The sequence below is a fragment of the Leptonychotes weddellii genome, chromosome 5 (assembly GCF_054177405.1).
Source record: "Leptonychotes weddellii isolate Sample4059 chromosome 5, ASM5417740v2, whole genome shotgun sequence".
In the NCBI taxonomy this organism is placed as follows: Eukaryota; Metazoa; Chordata; class Mammalia; order Carnivora; family Phocidae; genus Leptonychotes; species Leptonychotes weddellii.
Genome location: NC_138373.1, coordinates 98,089,661 through 98,113,528, shown reverse-complemented (window position 1 = coordinate 98,113,528; position 23,868 = coordinate 98,089,661). Strand labels below are relative to the sequence as shown.

At 38.2% G+C, this 23,868-nt stretch overlaps 1 protein-coding gene across 5 annotated transcripts in view; it reads left to right on the top strand.

The window, feature by feature from the left end:
- NELL2 (neural EGFL like 2) overlaps positions 1–23,868 on the top strand; it is a 305,243-nt gene that overhangs the window by 137,544 nt on the left and 143,831 nt on the right. For all 5 annotated transcript variants that reach the window (XM_081821534.1, XM_081821531.1, XM_081821532.1 and 2 more), the window contains one exon: positions 21,932–22,057. In XM_081821534.1, coding sequence (XP_081677660.1) covers positions 21,932–22,057 — 126 coding nt within the window. The remainder of the gene's footprint in view (positions 1–21,931; positions 22,058–23,868) is intronic.

Sequence of the window (23,868 nt, the reverse complement as noted above, 5' to 3'; positions counted from 1 at the left end):
AGGAAGGATTTTTCTTCCCCACCTTCTTTTTTCCTTTTAAGTTCTGTCTCTCCCCTCCTCTGGTATCTCAGCCACGTAGATGATAACTTCTCATTCACGAATGAGTTTTGCAATTCTTTAGATATTTATAAACATGGTTTAATATTAAGATTTTATGATTGGATGTTTTATTCACCTTTTAGATACAAAGGATCTGAATATTTGGAAGTATATTGGCCTACTTTGTATTTCTTGTGAATTGTATGTTTACTGTATTTATTTCCAAAATTATATATTCATCTCCATCCATTCACTGTCCCTCATTCCCTATAGATTCTTAGTGAAATTTTAGTACTTCCCCTTCATTTGGTCTCTTGTTAGGACATATAGTCTATAAGAGTTGTCAAAAATCAGGTTGGCCATCATGTTTTTCAGAATGGTTCTTTGCTACGTGTCTTCACTCTAAAATGAAAATTGTAGGAGCTTTTGATGTTGTGACTATATCTTCTTTCTTGACATCCCACTATTCATTACTATGTTAGGACCACCGTGGCATTCCATTTCAGAGAGTGTCTTCAAAAGTTATCCTTTTGCTAACTTTTTCTCTTCAGTGCATAATTGTTGCCAGGGATATACTGCAATCCAATAGTGCATTATGTTGAGGAAGCTTCTTCCTGATTCCCAAACCCCTTAAAATAATTGGCGTTATTGCTCTCCAAGCCTTTGGTGTTACACCAAGAATAGGAAAATAATTCTGTGTGAGTCATTCATATAATTGCATATCACATATAATTACTGAAATTGGTAGTTGATACTAGTGAACCCTGAAATCAGTTTGTAAGGCATTTCTTCAAATTAACAAAAATACAGGAAATTGTTTGGTATAATCTGAACTCCCTAAAGGAATAATCTTTTATTGATAGACCACTTTCTCTTGGATTCATTTAATCTCTTTCATTCTGACTGCTGCTGTCGGATAGTTTTTACTTCATGTCACGTTCATCTTAGTTATTCTGTCTTCAGTGTCTCATCCCTTCCTACCCACGAGGACCCGTTCTCCAGACAATGTTGACAAAACACCATTCCTTCTATTTGAGAGCGCATAGTGCCTTCCTGTTGTCCGACACAGCAAGTTCCTTTGCTAAGGTTAAGGTTCCAAGGCTCTCTGTTGCCTGGCCCTACATAGTTATGCATCCATTTATCCTTAGCAGGTCACCTTTAGCTCTCTTAATCATTTCCTTTCCTCAGGATGGTTCATCTGTATTATGGATTGCATTGTGTCTCTCAAAAATTCATATGTTGAAGTTCTAATCCACAGTACCTCAGAAAGTGACCTTATTTGGAAATGGAAATGTTACAAGTATAATTAGTTAAGATGAAGTCATACTGGTGGAAAAGGGTGGGACTGTGCTCCAGTATGACAGCTGTCCTTATAAAGTGGGAACATGTAGACATAGACACAAGGGGAAAATGTCATGTGAGCATGAAGGCAGAGATTGGGGTGATGCAGCTACAAGCTGAGGAACACCAGAGATTTCCAGCAAAACACCAGAAGCCAGGCAAGGGGCATGGAACAAATTGTCCTTCACAGCCCTCAGAAGGAACCAACCCTCCGACACCTTGATTTTGGAAGATTTGCCTCCAAAATTGTGAGACAATAAATCTCTGTTGCTTAAGCCACCAGTTTGTGGTACCTTATTATGGTAGCTGTGGCAAACTTCTATAATTTGGCAGAAACCCCTTTTGCTTTTTGGCCTGACTATCCATGATTTAATTATACTTCTAGACTACTTACTTTTTCTTTTCTTTCTGAATCCTTTCTTGATGAATTAAGCACACAGATTTAACTTCTCAAATCTATTTTAAAATTTTATCTGGCCAAAGAATTTGTACCTTGTTCTATACTGGTTTATATCCAGTTGTCCAGTTGTAATATACTTTCTTATATACTGTATTATTTATTAAAGAACTCATGTATGTATGCTTCTTTATATTTCTCCCACCTGTGTCTTGTCATAGACTGTTTACTTTCCTCGAATTCTTATAAACTTCTAAAATAGAGATAGACAGTGTAGAGTTTAAGAAATATTTGTTTATTGATGGTTTGAAATGCTTAGATATGCTGAACAGATGGGCACTTTTAGGCTACCTCATCACTGAAGAATTATTGAGGACAAGCATTGAACTTATTGAATTGTGCTTATATTGCATAAGAAAGTCTAATTGTGATATTGATTTTTTATAGGTAAAAAGGGATCCAGTTGTTTTAAATTGGTATGTTTTGGTCCTTAAAAATTATTTTGAGTAGTGCAAGAGAAGGCATTCATTCATTTAACACACTTGTTATTTATTAAATTATATGTACACTGAAATATGGCATTGCATATTGAAAGGACCAAAAATCCCAGAAATTTCCCCATATCTCTCTTGCTTTTACTGTACACTCAAGTTTTTACTTAAGATTTTAATTCTGTCTGCAATTTGCAAAGCAACTCACTTGAACATTAAATGTCTGACGTGTAGATTGTGCTTAATTTAAATGCCATTTGAATGTGGAGATTAGAATATTAATAAACATTAGTTTATTACCTGCTATGTGCCAGGCATGGGACACCTGCAAACATAAATTATAAATTATATTTAGATATCTACTTTCTTTCTTTGTTCCTTTCGTTCTTTTCCTTTTTTTTTTTAACCTGTTATCAAAAGAACACTATCTCCTCTCATTTCCTTCCTGTCTTTTTAATGCAATCCTTTGGCTAAGGATACCTCTTCGCAGTTGTTTCTTATTCTGCATTTTGGGAGATTCTAGCCTGTGTGCGAAGTAATGTGAGCATAACTCTTAATGAAAACAAGTAATTTCCCTATTTTTTTCTATTTTGTGTTCTTTTTTTCCTGCCATTGTTTGTCAATAGGGCTGTCATAAAAAATATCACCTACTCCTAATAACCATATGATTCCTAAGAGACACTTAATATACTTTCTAGATACAATATCTGATTTCTTCCAGCAGTCCTATGATGCAGGCATTTTTATAATATCCTGTTTTGTGGTTAAGAAAACTGAAGAGCTTAGACATCAAATGATTTGCCCCAAATTGTTTACCCAGTAAATCCAGTGTTCAAATTCATATCATCTATCTATAAATTCAGTGTTTTTAAATTTTTACTACTTTTAATTTACTTATTAGATACCTAATCTAATTCTTATTTTTATAAATAAGAATAGCATATAGATTTTTCTTCAGAGAGACATTTTTTAAAGCAGCTAACTGGCCTTACAAATTGAATGTTTCTGAAAAGGAAAGATAATCTGTACTCCATCCAGAAAGCAGCTCATTGGTATTAGAGAATCTGTACTGAGCTGAAACCATGGTAAATAACCCACATAGGAAGACAATGGGAAAACAAACTTTCTTTCCCTCCTACCCTTCCTTCCTTCCTTCCTTTTTTCTCTCTTTCTCAGCTGATTACCACTTCACAAATAATTCATTTAGTGTGAATTTCTGACATAGACAATAGCTGCATATCATTAACTATGAACTACAGAGGCAATCTGAGAGGACTTCTTTAGGAATGAGTGATAGCCCCACAGAGTTGCTCCAAGAGATATGAAGAGAAAGATGCAGAATGAGCTCAATCCTCTGATTATAAGCCAAGCACACAAGTCCCCACTGGAGTTAATGGGAGGCCTGTTAACAGAGTGGGGATAAATAACCAGAGGACTGAGCCCTGTGGGATTAATTAGGGAATTCTAGTAGACACTGTAGCTTTCAAAATTATGGCTAATGACGCACTCTCTGTGTGTTATGGTAGAGTTTCTTAAATAAAAAAAAGCCCAAGGTTACTATATTAATCAGCATTCTCCAGAAAAACAACCAATAGGACATATACTGACAGAGAGAGATTGATTGATTGAGACATTGATTGATTATAAAGAATTGGCTCAGGGAGGCTGAGAAGATCCCAAGATCCGCAGTCAGCAAGTTGTATATCCCTAGAGCCCATGGTATACTTTCAGTCCAAGTCCAAAGAACTGAGAACCAGGAGACCAATGTTGTAAATTTCAGTTCAAGGGCAGGAGAAGACCAATATCCCAGCTCACAGTGAGGCAGGCAAAATATCCCTTTTACTCAGCTTTTTGTTCTATTCAAGTCTTCCATTGATTGGGTGAAGCCCCACAGGTTAGGGAGGCAATCTGCTTTCCTCAGTCTACCAATTCAAATGTTAATCTCATCCCGAGGCACCCTCACTGGCACACCCAGAATAATGTTTGACTAAATATCGGTCATCCAATGGCTTACTTGGGGCAACAAATAAAGTTAAGCATCACAGTTACAAATTAACAAACAAACAAAAAAATAAATGAGAGGAGCAAAAGCATTTCTGATGTTTTCAAATATGAATTGGACTTTTAAAGGCATCATCTATTTATCCAACCAATTGAAAAAGTTGCCACATAAAACAACTTTCAGAATTAATATATCCCGGTAACCAGCAAAGACGTTGAATCAGTAATCAAAAAACTCCCAATAAACAAAAGTCCAGGGCCAAATGGATTCACAGGGAAATTCTACCAAACACTTAAAGAAAAGTTAATACCCATTCTTCTCAAACTATTCCAAAATATAGAAAAGGAAGGAAAACTTCCAAATTCATTCTATGAGGCCAGCATTACCCTAACACAAAAAATAGATAAAGACTCCACTGAAAAAGAGACCTACAAGCCAACATCCCGATGAACATAGATGCAGAAATTCTCAATAAAATACTAGCAAACCAAATCCAACAATACATTGAAAAAATCATTCATCACGATCAAGTGGGATTTATTCCTGAGTTGCAGTTGTGGTTCAATATTTGCGAATCACCTCATTAATAAAAGAAAGGATAAGAAACATATGATTCTTTCAATAGATGCAGAAAAAGCATTTGACAAAGTACAACATCCATTTGTGATAAAAACCCTCAATAAAGTAGGTTTAGAGGGAACATACCTCAACATAATGAAGGCCAACTATGGAAACATAAGTGTTTTTAGGCATTTAGGAACATCTATTTAACATGTTCACTATGCTGAGGAGATCAGTGTGTGTGTGTGTGTGTGTGTGTGTGTTTTGTTTTTCATAAAAATTATTCCTTCTCCAATTGAGAAGTTTTGTGAAAAGCTTTTGAAAATCACTATCAAGTGACCCAGCTAAATTTGAACTTGCATTAGCAGTTCTTCTGGGCCCATTCATCATTTACTCTCTGTGATACTTAACTTCAGCTTCTGCTGACTCAAAAACAATTTCTGTTCACTTTCTGTAAACTTGAACATCATTAAGATATTTAAATTGGAGGAAAAGGGCATTTTTTCTTTGAAGCCATGGTCTCCTCTGATATGAAGGGAAGACTTTAAATTTTTAAAATCAAACCTAATAAGGAGTGCACTTCTCTGAACTTCTTAGCCATAGATTCTTATGCAAAGGAAGTTGAAGAAACAATCAGTGCTACCCATATACTATCCTTTTGAAACAAAACACCATAGTTGTGTGACTTTCATGGTCGACTGATTTTTTTTTCTTCCAAAGAATGCACTTCTCCAGGCTAACCCATCCTCCCACCCCCCTCCCCTCTAGAACCCATATTAAAGAGGGCACGTTCTGCATGGAGCATTGGGTGTTATGCACAAACAATGAATCATGGAACACTACATCAAAAACTAATGATGTAGGTCGCCTGGGTGGCTCAGTTGGTTAAGCGACTTGCCTTCGGCTCAGGTCATGATCCTGGAGTCCTGGGATCGAGTCCCACATCTGCTTCTCCCTCTGACACCCTCCCCCCCTCATGCTCTCTCTATCTCAGTCTCTCTCTCTCAAATAAATAAATAAAATCTTTAAAAAAAAAAACTAATGATGTATGGTGATTAACATAACAATAAAAAATTTAAAAAAAAGAATGCACTTCTCTAGAAAATATTCATGCTTAAGTCTGTTGGAGTTCATGATCACCTTTGGATACTATATAAAGAAGAAATTTTGAATCAGTCATCAATTAATGATACATCTATGTATTAAATAGGGTTAAGAACAAGTACTTTTGAAAGAGGACTTCAGCTGCCTCCATTTTGACCTCACACTTTCTAGTTGGGTCCTTTCTAACTTGTCTCTTGGCTCAGGCCAAAGACCCTGAGGGCAAAGCATCCCCTGATATGAACAAAAACTACTCTCTTAAGCAATAAGGACTGCCCTGAGCCAGCAAGAACCTTGCTTGTGATTGACCCCAAGACAATGATGGATTTGACCTTTGCTGCCCACCTGCACCTACTTACCCACTTTTGTCCCTCATTTGCCTTATATAAACTTGGAAGTACTTTCAGTACTTCGGAGACAGTCTTTGAGACTTAGTCCACTCTCTTTCCAGTGTTGGCCTCACTGACATAAATTCCTTTCTGGTTTCACCACCACTCTTTTCTTTGCCTTTGGATTTGGTCAGGGCGAGTGGCCGGATCTGATCTGTTTGGAACTCCCAGAGCCAGGTGCACTTTCACTCCTGTGTTCCAGCTACACTTTCTTCTCTCTGAGATGGAACTATAGGCTCTTTTTAGGAATTTTGATTTATGATTGGTTTCTATCAATCACCAGACTTCATTTAGAGACTCTTTGTTCATTGCCCATTTATTCACAGTATTTGTTGAGCATGCTTTATGTGCCAGGCGCTGAATGGATGGTGAGCATATAGCTGTGAGCAAAACTGATTAAGCTCCTGCTGTCATGGAGCTGACTTTCTAATAAAGGTAGCATTTAAAGTCTATGTCCATTTTCCAGATGCAGATGGAAACAAGATTTGTGATTATTGGTTTTGTGCTTTGTTAATGTAAGTAGTCCTGACTTTATTCTCTTTGGCAGTTGTTTTTTAAGACCTTAGTACTCAATGTGCTGGTCCACAGACCAATATAGGCCATTACCTGGGAGCTCATTAGAAATACAGAATGTCATACTTTATCTCGGACCTACTGAATCAGAATCTGCATGTTTACAAGATCTCCAGGTGACTCCTATGCATTTGAAAATTTGAAGAGTACTGGTTTAAGGCATACAGCTTATTTAATTGATTATCTTAATTATTTGGTAACTATCCAGTGTTTTTTAGCCATATGTTCAACTGGAGAGAAATTTCAGTGTTCAGAGTCTGTTTTTTTTTTTTTTTTTATTGGTATACAATTTGGTTTCCTTGACATGGTTTCTTACTGTGTGGCTCAGGCTGCATCAAAATCACCTGAGGAGGCTGTTAAAAATACAGATTCCTGGGGCGCCTGAGTGGCTCAGTCGGTTAAGCGTCTGCCTTTGGCTCAGGTCATGATCCTGGGGTCCTGAGATCAAGTCCCACATCAGGCTCCCTGCTCTGCGGGAAGCCTGCTTCTCCCTCTCCCATTCCCCCTGCTTGTGTTCCCTCTCTCACTGTGTCTCTCTCTATCAAAAAAATAAATAAAAAATCTTTAAAAAATACAGATTCCTGGATTCACCCTTAATTCTGCTTAATTGGGTCAATGTTGGGTCTCAGTAATCTGCATTTTTATAAGTTTACCGGGTGATTCTTATGCACATTAAAGTTTGAAGAGGATTATTCTAGATTAATTCTATATTGATATCCTTCTAAGGATGAGTTTTCAAGAATTGTCATTACTTTTGAATTATTCTTTAGTTAATATGCTCCTGCCTAGAAAGATGAATTATTGAGCCTGTGTGGTCCTATATTTCTATTTATCATGTGGTGGGAGTTTTTTGTGTTTTTTTGTTTGTTTGTTTGTTTTTTAGATTTTATTTATTTATTTGACAGAGAGAGAGATAGCGACAGCAGGAACACAAGCAGGGGGAGTGGGAGAGGGAGAAGCAGGCCTCCCATCAAGCAGGGAGCCCGAGGCGGGGCTCGATCCCAGGAACCCGGGATCATGACCTGAGCTGAAGGCAGACACTTAATGACTGAGCCACCATGGCACCCCCATGTGGTGGGAGTTTTAACTAGGGTTTTCAACCTTAGCACTATTGACTTTTTGGACTGGATAATGCTTTGTTATGGAGGGTTGTCCTGTGCATTGTAGGGTATTTAGCAGCATCCCTGGGCTCTACCCACTAGATGCCAATAGCACAACCGTGTTTGTATCCCGTACTCCCAGTTGTGATAACCAAAAATGTTTTCTTCAGACATTGTCAAATTTCCCCTGGAGGACAAAATTGCTCCCGGTTGAGAACCACTGGTTAATTAAGTAAATACTAGGAAGATAGCTGTATGTGAGCATGATACCTATCCCCAGTTTCTGTTACTATTATTTGATCTTCTTGAGGGCTTTGGTTTTATACCAAGAGTGCAGAGGAGTTTATGTACAAGCATGTAAGGGCTGCCTGACACTTCGGGCTGGCTTTACCAGTGAATGTGGGAAAGACATAATGTGATGATGGGGAAGAGGATAAACTTATATTTTGGACATAAACAAGATTACTGTAGGGCCTAAGTTCCAAAGAACAAAACAAAATTAGATAGAAGAATTTTTTTTTTTTTCATTTTTGAGTAGCTCTGAACAGTCTGAAGAAGATACTGTGTGATGTCTCAAGAGTTTTGTAGCTTTGGGGATGGCAGCTCTTTTAAAGGGACAAAAGTAGGGACATGGGGATATGCACTAGCTTTGGCAGAGACTCAAGAGAACATGGAAAAGGCCCAGGGGATGCCCAGGGGCAGGGTTGTAGGCAGTGATAGCAAGTATATGTTGATTTATTCCTGAGCCCATAGAAGTAATGAGGGAGGGTACACTCAGAAGTAATGAGGGAGACGTTGAAGGGAACCCTCAGATTCATCAGCAGGAATGGAAATTTGTATCCATGGCCTGTAACTTTATTACATTTCTGGTATGATTTTGAGTTTTGTTTGGCCCCCTATTCTTACCAGACTGCTTACCTTTGCATTTCTTTGTAGTATTCAAGAAACATTTGCTGCCTGCCAATGTTAAAAAGTATTTATAATTTTGTCACACCTTTACTGCTCAATTGTGTCAGTGCTGAAAAGTAGTAAATAGGAAGAAATACTTATTTTGTATACCCATCTTTTGCAAGAGTCAGTCTAGTACCCAGATAGATACTCTGCAGATTTGTAGGAGCAGCTACCTGTAATGATGTCTAAAAAATATATGTCAGAAGAAATTTTGAGATTTAGCAGACAAATGAATGTAAAATGTTTATGTGGCTCAAATCAAAATCTTGCCAATTTTGACGAGTGGGGCAGTACTGATGTTATGGGAAGAATGTTGCATAAGAAGACTTGGGCTTAATTCTTACCTCCGCAGTTTATTAATTGTGAGAACTTGTGCAAATCACTTAATATCTCTGAGCCTCAGGTTCTTCATCTATTAAATGGGCACATTTGTGTTATTAGGCTGGGAAAGCAGAGGTCAAATAAGATTAAGTAAGATGAAGTATGTGAAAAATTGCCTTCCAGAAAAGTAAGTCCTTGGTAAAAGTTTGCGATTAAACATGTATTTATTACTACCAGTGTGTCAGCCAATTCATGCAACATGAATTTATTTTTGGAACGAAGATGTTCACTCTTAAGTTTATTGAGGACTTGAGGCAAAAATACGCTGAGAGTCCATATGATGATATTGTCTCATAGCTTAAGCCAATTATAATGAGGTCTTTAACTACTTCAGTAGCTAAGTTACCATGGATTATTTCCAGAACCAAATCACTTTATGCCAAATTCCTTTCTGGTCTGAATAACATTCTAACCAGTTCTTAGATATAGAGTATGCATAATTTATCCTCATTTTGCAAATCATATGATAAAACTTTAAATGTAACAGTGGGAATTTATGTTATTTTTCTGTAGATGAGCAGTAGGATAAAATACCCGGTAATTATTTGCATGTACTTGTTTATTAATACTAGGAAGAAAACGTCTGCTTAGAATTAAGCGATTCATTGTAGATCATTTGCAGGTATCTTATATGAAGCAGTGGTTTATTATTATTTTTTCATTAAATGAAAACTATTTTTTTAAAAAAGAATCTTTTCCCCTGGAAAAGAATCCATTTGAAGTGATATGTGGCTTGTCACATGATTAACAATTTTTAAAAATTTAATTGATGGAACTTTTGCAACTCCATTAAGTTTCAGGTCAGATATAACTTAGAGATTATATTACAAATACCAGCTTTATCTTGCCTTCCAAAAAATCCAAGTCATGTGTCCTAGTTAAATCTGTTAAAAGTCTTGAAGTCAACTAACACTTGCTTGAAATGAAACCACCAATAGCATTCCCTTTGCAGTTTCTTCCTTTCTTCATGTGTTCATTTGCTTCCAAGAAAACCAACTCCAGTATAAAATAAGATAATCTCATTGCATCAAGGATATCTGAAAAAAGGCTTGGATAGGAGACGGAAATTTCAGCATGGTTAATGGCAGGGAACAGTATAGCTAGAAACGTGTAAGAATTGCACAAATAAAACAAATCTAACTTTGATTCAGTGGCCCTGAGATTCTGTTTGGGATCCTTTGTGAAAACGTGATGCTATGAAGAAAAATGAAATGACACAGTCAAAGCAATAGACATGAGAGTAAATGTTAGTTTCATTATCAGTACCATGAATGGACAAAGGAGTAACTTTTTAGGAGATAACACTGGCTGTGGATTGCAGGAAGCAGTTAGTCATAAATTAAATGAACCTGACAGAGAAATGAGAGATTTGAGATACGTTGTGGAAAAGAACTTGACTTGTTTGGGCAAATGACTGTTCCAGAGCAAGAAGAGCCTCATGTGTTTGGACATTATGGCTTGAAATTACATCTCTTATTCATTGGTATGGTATAAAAATAGGTTCCTGGGATTTTAATAATACAGAAGAATATTTTCATTTTTACTTTTTTATTCCATCTTAACTTTCCTCCAAGTAATTTTTCTTTGATACAAAGAATGTGCTCCCAGGGGCGCCTGGGTGGCTCAGTCGGTTAAGCAGCTGCCTTCGGCTCAGGTCACGATCCCAGGGGGATCGAGTCCCATATCGGGCTCCGTGCTCAGTGGAGAGCCTGCTTCTCCCTCTCCCTCTGCCTGCTGCTCCCCCTGCTTGTGCTCTCTATCTCTCTCTCTGTGTCAAATAAATAAAATCTTAAAAAAAAAAAAAAAAGAATGTGCTCCCAGACAGATTTTTACAAGATGTTCATATCCTTAAAGAAGAACGTGATAGTGAAGAAATGGGACTGAAAATGTAGGACTATGCTTGTTGGTACTGAGTTGTTGTGAGGTCATACTTCCTAATCAACATTAAACATTGATTAAGATTGTCAAATTTAACATTGCAGTTTAGTTGGTGATTTATGTATAAACAAGCAGTTGGAAATTGGAGTGGTTCCATATCTTTCATGAAAGCACTGATGTAATGTTTAGATTAATAACTTTGAATAGGCATCAATTTGGATATTGTAATGACCGAAACTCTTGTTTTTGACAAAATAAATAAATCTTCGTTAAATTAGTTTTTAATATTTAAAAATACTAATCTGCCTTTTTGGAAAGAGTGCTGTTCAACTTGATGAATTTTCAAGTCCAACGTGACAAGGCAATCTTTCAAATGAGCCTGTCTGTTCCTTAATTTCAAGCAAATTGGATTCGGCCAAAATAGCTACTAACTAGCCATGAATAAGCCCAGACAAAAAGTGCAGAAGTAGAGACAGATGGACTCCCCATGGCCAAAGAGGTTAGGGACACACTGGGCAGGAATTGGAACTTCATCTGGGCCTTGAAGAATGAATCCAATTTAGATTGGCAGGGGAGTAAGGAAAGGGAAAGAGCAAGACGTATTTTGGAGTTTTTTTCTGCAACAGGAGGATTATAGCCAGGGGTGTTAGATCAAACTGCAGAAATAGGGACCAGATTGTGGAGGAACCATGGGTTATATGGAGTGATTCTATTCACGATTTGCAAACTACTAAGTTACCGCAAACATTTGGGCAACTTCCCCACTTCATACGGGCTCCTGGGCTGTGAAAAGGGGGTAACTCTCTAAGTGCCCCTTAAGTCACAGGGTTGTGAGAATTAACATATAATACAGATGAACATGCACCACCAGAACCAAAGTGTTATAAAAATGTCAAGTGGTAGACCTGTGGGAGCTTGACTGCCAACCCTGCTGGGTGCTATTCTCTGCTTGAGTAACCTTACTATGTAGCCCAGCTCAGTTTCTTCTCATTTCCTACAATGATTATTGTAAACCTTCACCACTCCATGCAAATTTTTGATTCTACCCATTCTCTTATTCTCAACAGGAAACTTCTTTACCAACAAAACAGAGAATAGAAACTAACCCCCCTTCTGCTCCCCTTACTTAAACCCACATGCTTCATGCCCACCCTTTCTTCCTTCTTCCCAGTCTCGGTGGAATAGATACCCTTTCTCTTGGGAGTGATGAGTCCATCTGAGGACTGAATCTCATCTCTTCCTGGCTTCAGAGGAAACTTATTCCATCCATTATCCCCTCAAACTCTGTTTTCAACTTATTTCCATTCGCTCCTTCCCATCAGGATTTAAATATGCTCACGTATCTCCCTTAACCACACATCCCTTCTAGCTTTTGTTTTATTGACCTTCTTCCCCTTTTTATCCGAATTTCTGAAAGGTGTAATTGATTTTCACTGCCTCCATTTCTTCATGTCAGAGGCTCTCCTTCACCTACTTCAGTCTAGATTTTTCGTCCCAGCTCCCCTCCAAACTACTTTCACCAAGGTCACTGATAACTTCCATAATGTTAAATCAGACCTCGTTCAGCCCGCATTTTGCTTGACCTCTAGGCAGCAATTAATTCTATTGATCACTCCCTCCTTGAAATACTTCTTTACCTTGTCTTCATGATACTACATTGTATTGATCAGGGATCAGAGTTGCAAACAACAGAACCCACTCTGGCAGTTAAAGCAGAAAAGGAATATATTGAAGGATGTTGGGTGGCTCACAATAAATGTGAAAGAACAGGTTTAGATGATGTTCAGCCAGGACCACACATGTCACACGTAGGTACAGATCCCACTACCTCTGCCTCGCGGTGTCAACACTACAACTCACATGAATATTGCCTACTGTTCACTGATGACGTCTGGGACCGGACTCCAGAACCCGTCCTACTGCTCCTATCCTGAATGCTGAACGCCTTCTCCACCCTGCTTGCTAGATTTCACAACCTTGCTTCCTCGTGAATTCTCTTCTGAATTGAAGTTTCACATAAGGGCTCGCGATGGAAAGTCCTAGGTTACAAGGCTATAGCCTGGCTGCCAAGTATGCTGAAATCTGAGTTGTGACTTCCATCTTGGGGAGGTGGGGATTACCTCAAATATAGAAGGTGTTGAAAGATGATTGCCGACCACTATGTCAACGTTCGTCTACCTCCAACCCTCTTCTAGTTTTGTTGCTACCTCTCTGAGTGATCTTTTCAGCCTCCTTGCTTTACTTGTCCCTTAAATGTTGAAGTTCCCCAGGGCCCCTGTCTTATTTTTTTCCTCCTCATTCTGCACCCTCTCCCTGGGTGATGTTGTCTAATACCATGGCTTTAATTACCTCCTCTGTGCTTGAGGCTCCCAGATCTTGACTTCCAGTCTTGTCTTCTCTCCTGATCTCTATCAACATATATATCCATATTTCCACACTTTCTCCATATGCAACTAGAATATACTGTCCCAGACACAGAAAGCCAAACTACAAGTGAGCTTCCTCCTAGCTTCCAGTTTTGCTCTTCTCGCATCCATCCTGTACCTTGCAGTTAAAAAGATCTTGCTTAATGTCATTTCATTCACTTGTACCCTTTAGAGGAGAAGCATCCCCTCCACCACACCCCCCAAACACACACACACGTGCATATCCCTATATGGGCAGACAGTGTCTCTGGACAGTTGCACAGGAAATTGGTAAAAGTGGTTAGGAGATTAGGAGTGGGACAGTTGAGTGGCTGTGGGTTGGACTGACTTTAATTTTGCACTATGTTGTACCTTTTACAGTTTATACTCTGTGTACATATGATATAATAAAAAATTGATTTACAAAACTTCAATAGATTCCCATTGATCATAGGATAAGGTCAAATTCTTTTGTGTGTCTTACAAGATCTACACACAAAATAGCTCCTGCTACTTCATTAGCCACATTTAATGTTTTGCTATTCTTTGAATATATCAGATTCTTTCACTTTGCAGCATAGTTCTCTTGTTTGAAATGCTCTCCTCTTTCCCATCTCACTTGGCTAACTACTTCTCCTTTAGTCCTCTGCTTAGATGTCACACCCTATTAAAAGCCTTACCTTGCCTGTAAGATTTGGAGTGCTCACATTTTGTTCCAGATGGCACTATCCTTATCAAATTCCCACAGCATTTTTAAAAATTATTACTTGTCTTTGAGAAGGTCCGTAGCTCTGCAAAGTCAGATACCACATCTGTCTTCTTCAAGGCCATGCCATTGGTGTCGTCGTTAATACCTTGGGCAATAGTAAGAATTCAATAAATATTACTTACATGGATAAACTACTCATGCTTTTGTTATCTCAGCCCCTTAGTATTCCAAATGATCTCACCTTTTACCACAGGTATAATTTTACGATCACTCTCAACCCTGTCTCAAATTTCTCTACTGCATGTCTCTGTGTATATCTGTTTTAAATGCAGGAATCCTAAAGCTAGGAATAATGTATCCCATTAAAAGTAGCAAGAACAATGATACAATACTAGAGCTTTTACTCTTGAGGAATGTACCGTATAATTTACAATGAATGAATTCAAAAAGATGAATGAAGAAAATATATGATTTTTATTTTGAGATGTCAAAAAATCATGTGTGTCAGTAGCACATGATAGATATAGTTTTTAATATATAAAAATGAATATTTGGTAAACAAACTTGTTAATGCCACTGACTTCAAATAAGATTGCTTGCAATTCCTTTTAATGTTAGCCTATTTGTAAATGACATTTTAATTTATTCTTCACTGATTTTTTACTGAGCAGCCTACTTGCAAAATTTTTTTTTATTTTCAAAAATACTCTTATCTTCCCAAATGTTATTCTCAAATCTCTTTCCAGAATTACGTTTCTCAGAACTTAGGCTTTTTTCCTGGTTTATGAATTAAGTCATTGATCTCTTTGCCAACTTTGCCAAGCCAGTTTTTCACAGCTGGTGGGCCAAGACTTAGCAATTCTAACCCATACCGATGCGTGCTCCTCTTCAATATGTGGAGTCCTTGCTGTTGAGCTGCATGACTTCAAGATTTTATTGGCTGAGAAAGAAAGCATTAGTGTTCATTAACATGCTGATATAATCCTTTTACAGGGCAAAATTGAGATAAAATTCTGTAGCCTTAGAAATACAGCATTTTTTTTTTAATGGCATCAGTGACATACAAAGCATAAGATGGGGGGGAGGGGAGAGGTGGATAGCCAGGTTGTGTGTCAGAAGCCCACAGAAGAGGGGGCATCATACCTGAGTGCCCACTGCCTCCAAGGATAGTCTCCAAGGAGACGACTCCATAGGCCAAAGGGAACATTAATGTGGGATCTGGGGTCTGGAAACAGTGTTGTCATTCTGATTTCCACTCATTAACTGTGTAATCTTGTTCTGGAAGGATCTTCCAAAAACCCAGATCTGATTCAAGGAACCCTCTCCTAAAAGCTTTCCCATTTCATATAGGATGAAGTTCAGATTTTTTAATGTGGCTCATGAAAGTTTCACGATCTGATTCCTGCCACCTTCTTAATTTGTCTTTGGCATTTCTGTGCCTCCCGTGTCTTTAATTGTAAATGACTGCAGTTAGGTTAGATGATTTCTGTAGTTCCTTTCAGGTCTAGAAATCTGTGATTCTGAATAATTACAAAGTCAGCTGCAGCTTTCAGATAGGATAAAAGGGAATTTAAAAATTTATAAATTCCTGTTTCTAAAATAGATCAGCTTGAATTATCCTGGGGCAAGAGAGGTTGTTCAAGTGTAAGAAACACAGTTTACTTATGCTTTTTAAGTTTGTTAGAGGATGACCATGTATCCTACAAAATCCTGGAGAATCAGATTGTCCCCTGCAACCATAGAAATCATGTTCTCTTTGTTAGAATTGTAAAGTATGAGGGCTGGTAATGACAAGGAAATTCTAGCCTTTGTTTTTATAGATGATGAAATTAAGGTCCAGAGAGATGAAATGCCTGTCAGGTTTATAACAGAGCCAAAGACTAGAACCCAGCCTTCTTTATTCCCACCACAGGGTCCTTACTCCTGCAAGACTGTATTTTACCACAGTGGCTTGTGTTCACTGTTCTTACAAAAAGCTCATGTCTAAGTAAATGCCTGGGCAATGTACTGGGAAGACAAAGGATTCGCTCTGCCAAGTGGAGCTCCAGGTCAGACCAGTGTGGATTAGGATCCTTATCCTTTCTCCTTCTAGATGAAAAGCCATGAAAGGATTCATTGATTCATCCAGCAGATTTTTAGGGAGGGTCAGCCATTGTCCTAGAATAAGGTCTCTACCCTCCCGAATCTTCTGTTCCAATAGAAAGAGACAACAGACATACCAACAAATAACTTAATACGATATTTTCAGACACTGATAAGTAATGTGGAGAAACTGGGGCTAGGGAGCTTACTTTAATGTAATGAACTTCTCCTCACCTCAATCATACCTCTCTCATCAGCTCCACAATTGCTCCATCTTACCAACTCTCATGAGATTTATTTTTCTATGCCACTTCCCCTACTCCCCTCCTTCCAAATGCTTTCATGTTTCCATATCACAGCAAGGAAGATACCTTTCTTGTGTTTGTTGGAGATTTAAGTGCATTCCCATTGTGTCTCCTCTCCCATAGCCGTATTTCTGTTTTATTTCCTGCATAAACTCCAACCAAATGGAATATTCACTGTTCCTCAGTGTTTCATGTCTTTGCTGCCTGTGCTGCCTACACTAGACTCCAATGTCTACAATCCTCCCGCTCATCATTGAGCATCTCTGTTTGACGGGAAACTGTTCTGTGGCAGCCCCCTCCTTCTGTGTATAAGTCTGTCACTATAAACCTACTTCTTCAAAATCTACCTCATGCCCTGCCACACCAACCAGCAAATTGTCCTTGGTTGTCCCTGCTCTTAGTCACCAACTTTCCTCTGAATACCATTCCTGGTAGTGAGTGCATTCTTTCCTCTGTTCCCTTCCCTTGCCTTCCCTTCCCTTCTCTTTTCTTCTATTCTATTCTATTCTATTCTATTCTATTCTATTCTATTCTATTCTATTCTATTCTATTCTGGTACTTGGTATATAGGACCTTATGCTCTTATTCATGTTGTATCCAGGCTTCTTAATTTCATTATCAGCTCCTCAAGTTGGGGGGGGGAAGAGTTACAAAATTATTTATATCACCAGGTATAAATTCCCAAATTTGTTCCACATTAATAAGCTCAGAACAAAAAAGGCACTGTGTTAAAGAAGTTGGTTGCTCCCTATTTAATGCACATTGTACATGTTTCCGTTATATAGTATGCAACACTTCATAGCATTATTGTCTAAGTGTTATTTCTTCAGCTACAATTTATCTTTGTTGCCTAATGCAGCACTTGGACATGTTGCAAGTGCATTATATACTTGTTGAATTAATGAGTGAACATTTTAAAAACATGACTAGGTATTTCAGAGCCTGTAATTTCCTCACGTACATGGTGAGTTTTAAGGAGGGAGATGGAGGAAGAATAGTAATATAATGGTCCTGAAAACTTTTTTGACCATGCAATCCTCTGTTTTTAAGGAACCATGAGCCTCTCATGGAGATACTGTTCTGTAGAGTGCAGGCTTAACACATAGAAGGCATTATGTGGCTGATGCTGATAGTACTTAAAAGGATGGTAAGTTCTTTCAGGGCAGGACCTATGCTTTAACTGTGTTTGTACTGAATTTTGGTTGTGTTGTTAAAAGCCACATGGTCCGGCAGCGTGCCCTTTGCACGAATCTCTACAGCATGTCCAGCCCGTGCTTGAATGCTTCCTCTTGGCAGGAGCTACCTTCTGTGGCAGCTCTTTCCAACTTTGTGCAGTACTGTCTGCCTAGTAGAAAGTTCTATTGCAGCAAACGCCATCCCTGGTACTCTCCACCTATGACTGTAGTTCTACCACTCAGGATCATCAATATGACTGAAAATCCAGGAAAGGGACTTGGGCATAGAAGACATTCAATAAGCGTGTCGAGAATTGAACTGAATCGTGAGAATTTGACATTAATTTTTTGAATTGGGATTTCAAACGAAAATATACCCTGGACTAAGTTTGAACATGATTTTCTGCCAGATCACTTTTGAGTCATGCCGTTTTGGGGCATGTGAGTATCTGCACATATAAGTAGAAATGACATTTATGTAGCTTTGCGGTTTTAAATGAGGCTCTTTGGGGACTTCCTTTTCTGAAGACGGGGCATGAGAAATTTAAAAAGACAACTGGCAATTGGGTATACAGTGTTGCACTTATATTTTTTGGTATTTTACTCCCCTCCCCCCACAATACTGTTCCTGACACTTCATATCTCTAGGTCATGAATCCAGTTATTTCTTTGTGATCAAAACCATTCAAGTTCCTAAAAGGCTTCACGTTAAATAGGTTTCCTCATTTTGCTTTATGACCCTACATTGTGTTTTCTCTGATCATATGCTAGCTTCAAGGGTAACATCTACAAAAGAAAATGGGACTGGCCAATGTCTCCCAATATGTGAGATGTAGACCCACCACAGGCAACTATTAGAGATAGTATTTAGGCCCATGTGCCCTTTCACAAAACATCCTTATTTATCTTATAAACCAAACTATCTGATAACTTTGGCTGTAAATAGGGCCCATTAACAGAAATCACCCTAACTGTCCCTTTTCCCTGTCTCTTCTCATAGGACATTAATACTCTCAAAGTTCTCATTTCTTGTGCTTCATGTACTTGACTTTGATTTGCCAGGTTTGGTGGCTCCTCCTACTGAGGTAGGCTTCCCCCTCTAGCATACTGTTTGGAAAGAGGGACAGTGCCTTCAGTAATTAATGCTTGCTCCAGCTGGAACTCAGTCCTGCCCTAGGCCCTGAAGCTACATCCTCGACTCTACCAGAAAATATGGTCTCTCACTAGGAACTCGTCTTGTTTTGAGGAGGGGCCACAGTGTACTCAATAATTCTCCCCTTTGATAACCAAGATGTCTCCACTGAGTTGTGTTCAATATTCTTGGCGCTTTCTTCCCCAAAGGTAAATTCTTTATACCTTTGTGCACATGAACTTCTTCATGGCCATCCCTCCAGTTCACAAGCTTAAGCCTAGGGGACTCCTGCAGTGGCTTTTGGTAACTTTCACTTCTCTGCAGCACTCTCTCAGAGGAGTGGGGTTAAAGATCATTGATCCAGCTGAGCACATTAATTGTCCCATATGATTCCTATTATTATCTTAAGACCCTGGAAGCAAATGAGTTTTCATCATATTCCCCCAGGGTGCCCGTAGTTTGATTTTTAGGCTGTAATTGAATGTGATACTTTCCTTGCAGACCAGTGCAAACATTTAGAAGTAGCATGGTATCATGAGAAGCGTATTATACTAGGAGTCAGATCATTTGAGATCTATTCTTAGCTCTTCCTTAAACCAGCCTTAAAGCATTTATTCATTCATTCGGCAGCATTTATTGACCCTGAAATATCCTAGACACCCTATAAGGTATTGTGAATACAAAAATGAATTACATACTTAGTGATTCTTGACCCTGCTTATGCATTAGACCAGGGGTCATCAAACTGTGGCCTTCAGGCCAAATCTGATTCAACTTCTGTTGTTGTAAATAAAATTTTATTGAAATATTGCCGGGCTCATTCATTTACATTTGCCTACGGTTGCTTTCGTGCTAGAACAACAGAGTTAAAGTTGCAACAGAGATCCTATAAGCCCCAAAGCCTAAAATATTTACTATCTACTTCTTTATTGAAATATTTTGCTGATCCCTGCGTTAGACTCATCATGGAGAAGATTTAAAAAAGAAATCATTGTCTGTGTTCCACCACAGATAGTTAAATCAGATTTGGGATGGGGGTTTGAGAGTTGGTGCAAGACCCAATGTTTTAAAAAAGCATCCCAGATGACTATAATGTGCAGCTAGAGTTAAGAGACACGAATAGATGATCTCTACCCTGGAGGAGTATATGAGGCTTATTGGAGAGAAGAAGCCTACAAAAGTTAATAAAGGTACAGCGGATGAATCTGCAGTGGAAACACAAAGTTCCAAGAGAGCACTGCATAGAGAGCATTTTACTTCATTGGGGAAGTTTTCACAGAGAGACGTTTAAACAGATTCTTTTTTTTTTTTTTTAAGATTTTATTTATTTATTTGACAGAGAGAGACACAACGAGAGAGGAAACACAGGCAGGGGGAGTGGGAGAGGGAGAAGTAGGCTTCCCGCCGAGCAGAGAGCCCGATGCGGGGCTCGATCCCAGGACCCTGGGATCGTGACCTGAGCCAAAGGCACACGCTTAACAACTGAGCCACCCAGGCGCCCCTAAACAGATTCTTGAAGGATAATCCACTGGTGGGCAAGATCCACTAAGACTGGTGATAGGGAAAGAAGGAATAGAGAGGACAGCATGTACAGAGGCAGGCAGATATGAAAGAGCAGGTCCATCTGAGAACTGACCAGAAGCTCTGTGTGGCCAGAACCCTGAGAGGGAGGAAAGGGTGTGGTCATAGGCTATAAAACTGAAAAAGTCAGGGCCACGCCTGGGAAGAGCTTTGTATGGTAAGAGGTTTGTAATTTATTGTGTCATTTTTTGCATTACCTTCATTTAGAAGTTGAATAGAAAATTGAGCCTTTCTAGACTGCCATTTTTCCATCTGTAGAATAAGTAGTTAGCTTAGATGATTGCCAAGGTCCCCCTCTAACCTACAACTTTCTGAGATTTTATCAGTTACTTCTTGTGATACTCTCAGGTCTGGGAACATAGCTGAGGTTATAGGAATAGCATGACTTCTGTAGTAGTAGGTCACCTGATATCTCCTAAGATTGACCCATTTCTCTTACTAGTACAAATGAGAGCACTGCTACTTTGTGGATTCAGCATAAGGATTTGAGAAAGCAGACTTCTGGAGGAGAAATGCCATGCCTGGCCCATGCATTCAGGCCCTTCATAAAGAGTATTTCATAATGATAAAATATTTGTAAGATAGTTTATATTCCATGCACAGAGGCGCTATAAAATGGGGACAATCTTATTGTAAAAATTCACATTCTTACCAATTAGTACTAGAGACCATTATGGCTTACCATGTGTAAGTCTTTACACTCAAAACCTGGTGTCTGAATTGCTATGGAAGTTCTTCAGTATGCCTTTTTTTTTTTTTTTTTTTACGGTTTCTCATTTATATTAGGTCTCTACATTGTAATTTCATCTCTGTTCAGACACTTACTGGGATAGCTATAGCTCTACTTGTATCTCTAATAAGCTACGTGTTATTGATTTCATGTCTTTAAGTGAAGTTATTCAAGTTCTGATGTATGTGAATATCTTATTTACCTCTTAGGGTCTCCCCAAGTATAGAAAATAGCCAGTGAATCAAAAAACAATATATGATAGGCTCAGAGTTTGAAGATTCCAAGACTCTAACGTAGCCAGATTTGTACTTTCTGATTCATTTTATCAAACACAGGTAGATGAATGCACTGAAAATTTCTAAATATATTTAGAATGTTGCAAGTTGAAATATACAGACATCTTTGAAATTCCAGCAAGAGCTGTTGGAAAAAAATGTTTATGGTTTCTGTCACTTGAACATCAAACATTCCTATTAGAGATGGTTCGAATACTTTTTAAAAATGCTTTTCAATTGGAAACCATTGCCCTCTCCCCACCAAAGAAAATTATAGGGAAACTCTAGAATATTGGCCACTGTTGACCTCTTTGCCCTCCTCTTCCTTCACAGACATCGATGAGTGTGCTGAAGGACGTCATTACTGCCGCGAGAATACGATGTGTGTTAACACCCCAGGTTCTTTCATGTGTGTCTGCAAAACTGGATACATCAGAATTGATGATTATTCATGTACAGGTAAACAGTGACTGTTTGTGAAAGTACATATTCCCGTGCCTTAAATTTACTTTTAAGAGTTCATTTTAAGTCTACTTCTATGCCATAAATACTCCCTTACAACAGAACAATACTTTTCACAAGGAAAAGCCTATCTCTTTGATTTGGTAGTTAATTCTGAACCTGTTCTAAGGAAAGGAATACCTGCTTGCTCTGGGTAAGTTTTATACTCCCTGTTAGGAGAGTTAAAGAAAAACTAAAGAACCAAATTAGTATTATGCTAATTTTATACTTAAACAGTATTTATACTCAAAACTTCTGTGAATTCTATGGAAAATGTGAGAAACAACCCTTAAATAATATTTCCTTTATATGGTAGTAGGTTTTTGCATAGAGGAAGAAGAACATAAATAATGTGATGTTTTCAGAAATAGATTCTTGGAGTGCTAGGAAATGGGAATATTAAAGAGAATCGAGCTCCTTCATGCATCTGGGAAATGCAGCTGAGTACATCAAAGAAGTTTTGCTAATGTTTGTTTTATGAACTATCACTCCCTGCAGTACCATCCAGAGTCCTGTTCAGGGATATCTTGAGTGTTAGTAATGCCTAAAGTTGGTCCTGGGATAAGACAACCCATTTGCTTCATATTCTTTCCTACCAATATTCCTACTAGAATATTGAAAGAAAATGGTGCTAGACAAGTAGCTTGAAGACTATAGGGTTTGAGGAAATGTGCATGTGAAATAAGACATTTCTTTGGATTTCCTTTTTTTCAAATAGAATAATCTTAAAAATAAATAAATTTTAGAAAAACATGTGGGACCATAAAACCAGAGAGCACTTAAAAATATTATTCTTGTCACTTTTTACTCTACCTGCCACTTTCTACTCTACCTCCAACTTTATAATTTTTATCAGATGGATGTACAAATAATACTTAGAGGTTTTCAGGGAAAAAGACTCTATAACACTCCAGTAAAAATATGAATCTATAATAAAAGTGTCACCTTATGCCTTCGTATTAGAGTGCACTCTTCTAAGTTTCCATTACAGCGACCATAGTGTGTACTACTTGATATCTTGTTTATCAGTTAGAGCAAAGGGCAGATCCTTCCTCTAAATTCAAATATAGTATTTATATAAAAACAAAATGTTGGGTATAAAGAACAATAAGAAGTGACCTTCCAATCTATGGAGAATAACCCAAAGATATTTTGAAGATAGAATATGTATTTAATATAGAGTTGCCAGTGGGTTATTTTTTTAATTCCAAACATTTCCACATTATGGGACCAATTCTGCACTTTTTCATTAGACAAAAATTAATCACATTGAGTGGCAGAGTTTCTTGAAGGAGGTCTGCAGAGATATTTTTCAACACAAAAAAAGAATATAAATGACGGATCTCAATAAATACATGGAGAATAAAATACACAGTTTGCTGTATTATTGGTAATATCAATAATTCTGAGTTCCAGCGTATTTGTTAACAACAAGAACAATAATCTTAGCAAAACCACCACATCTCAGAGCGATATTTCAAGATGTGCTCATTAAAAAAAAAAAAAAAAAAGAGTGCTAGCAGTTTTCAAGGAGTCTGCCAATTCCTTGGCATGAAAGACTTAAAAAGCTGGGCGCCTGGGTGGCTCAGTTGGTTAAGCGACTGCCTTCGGCTCAGGTCATGATCCTGGAGTCCCGGGATCGAGTCCCGCATCGGGCTCCCTGCTCGGCGGGGAGTCTGCTTCTCCCTCTGACCCTCCTCCCTCTCATGCTCTCTGTCTCTCATTCTCTCTCTCAAAATAAATAAATAAAAAAAAATCTTTAAAAAAAA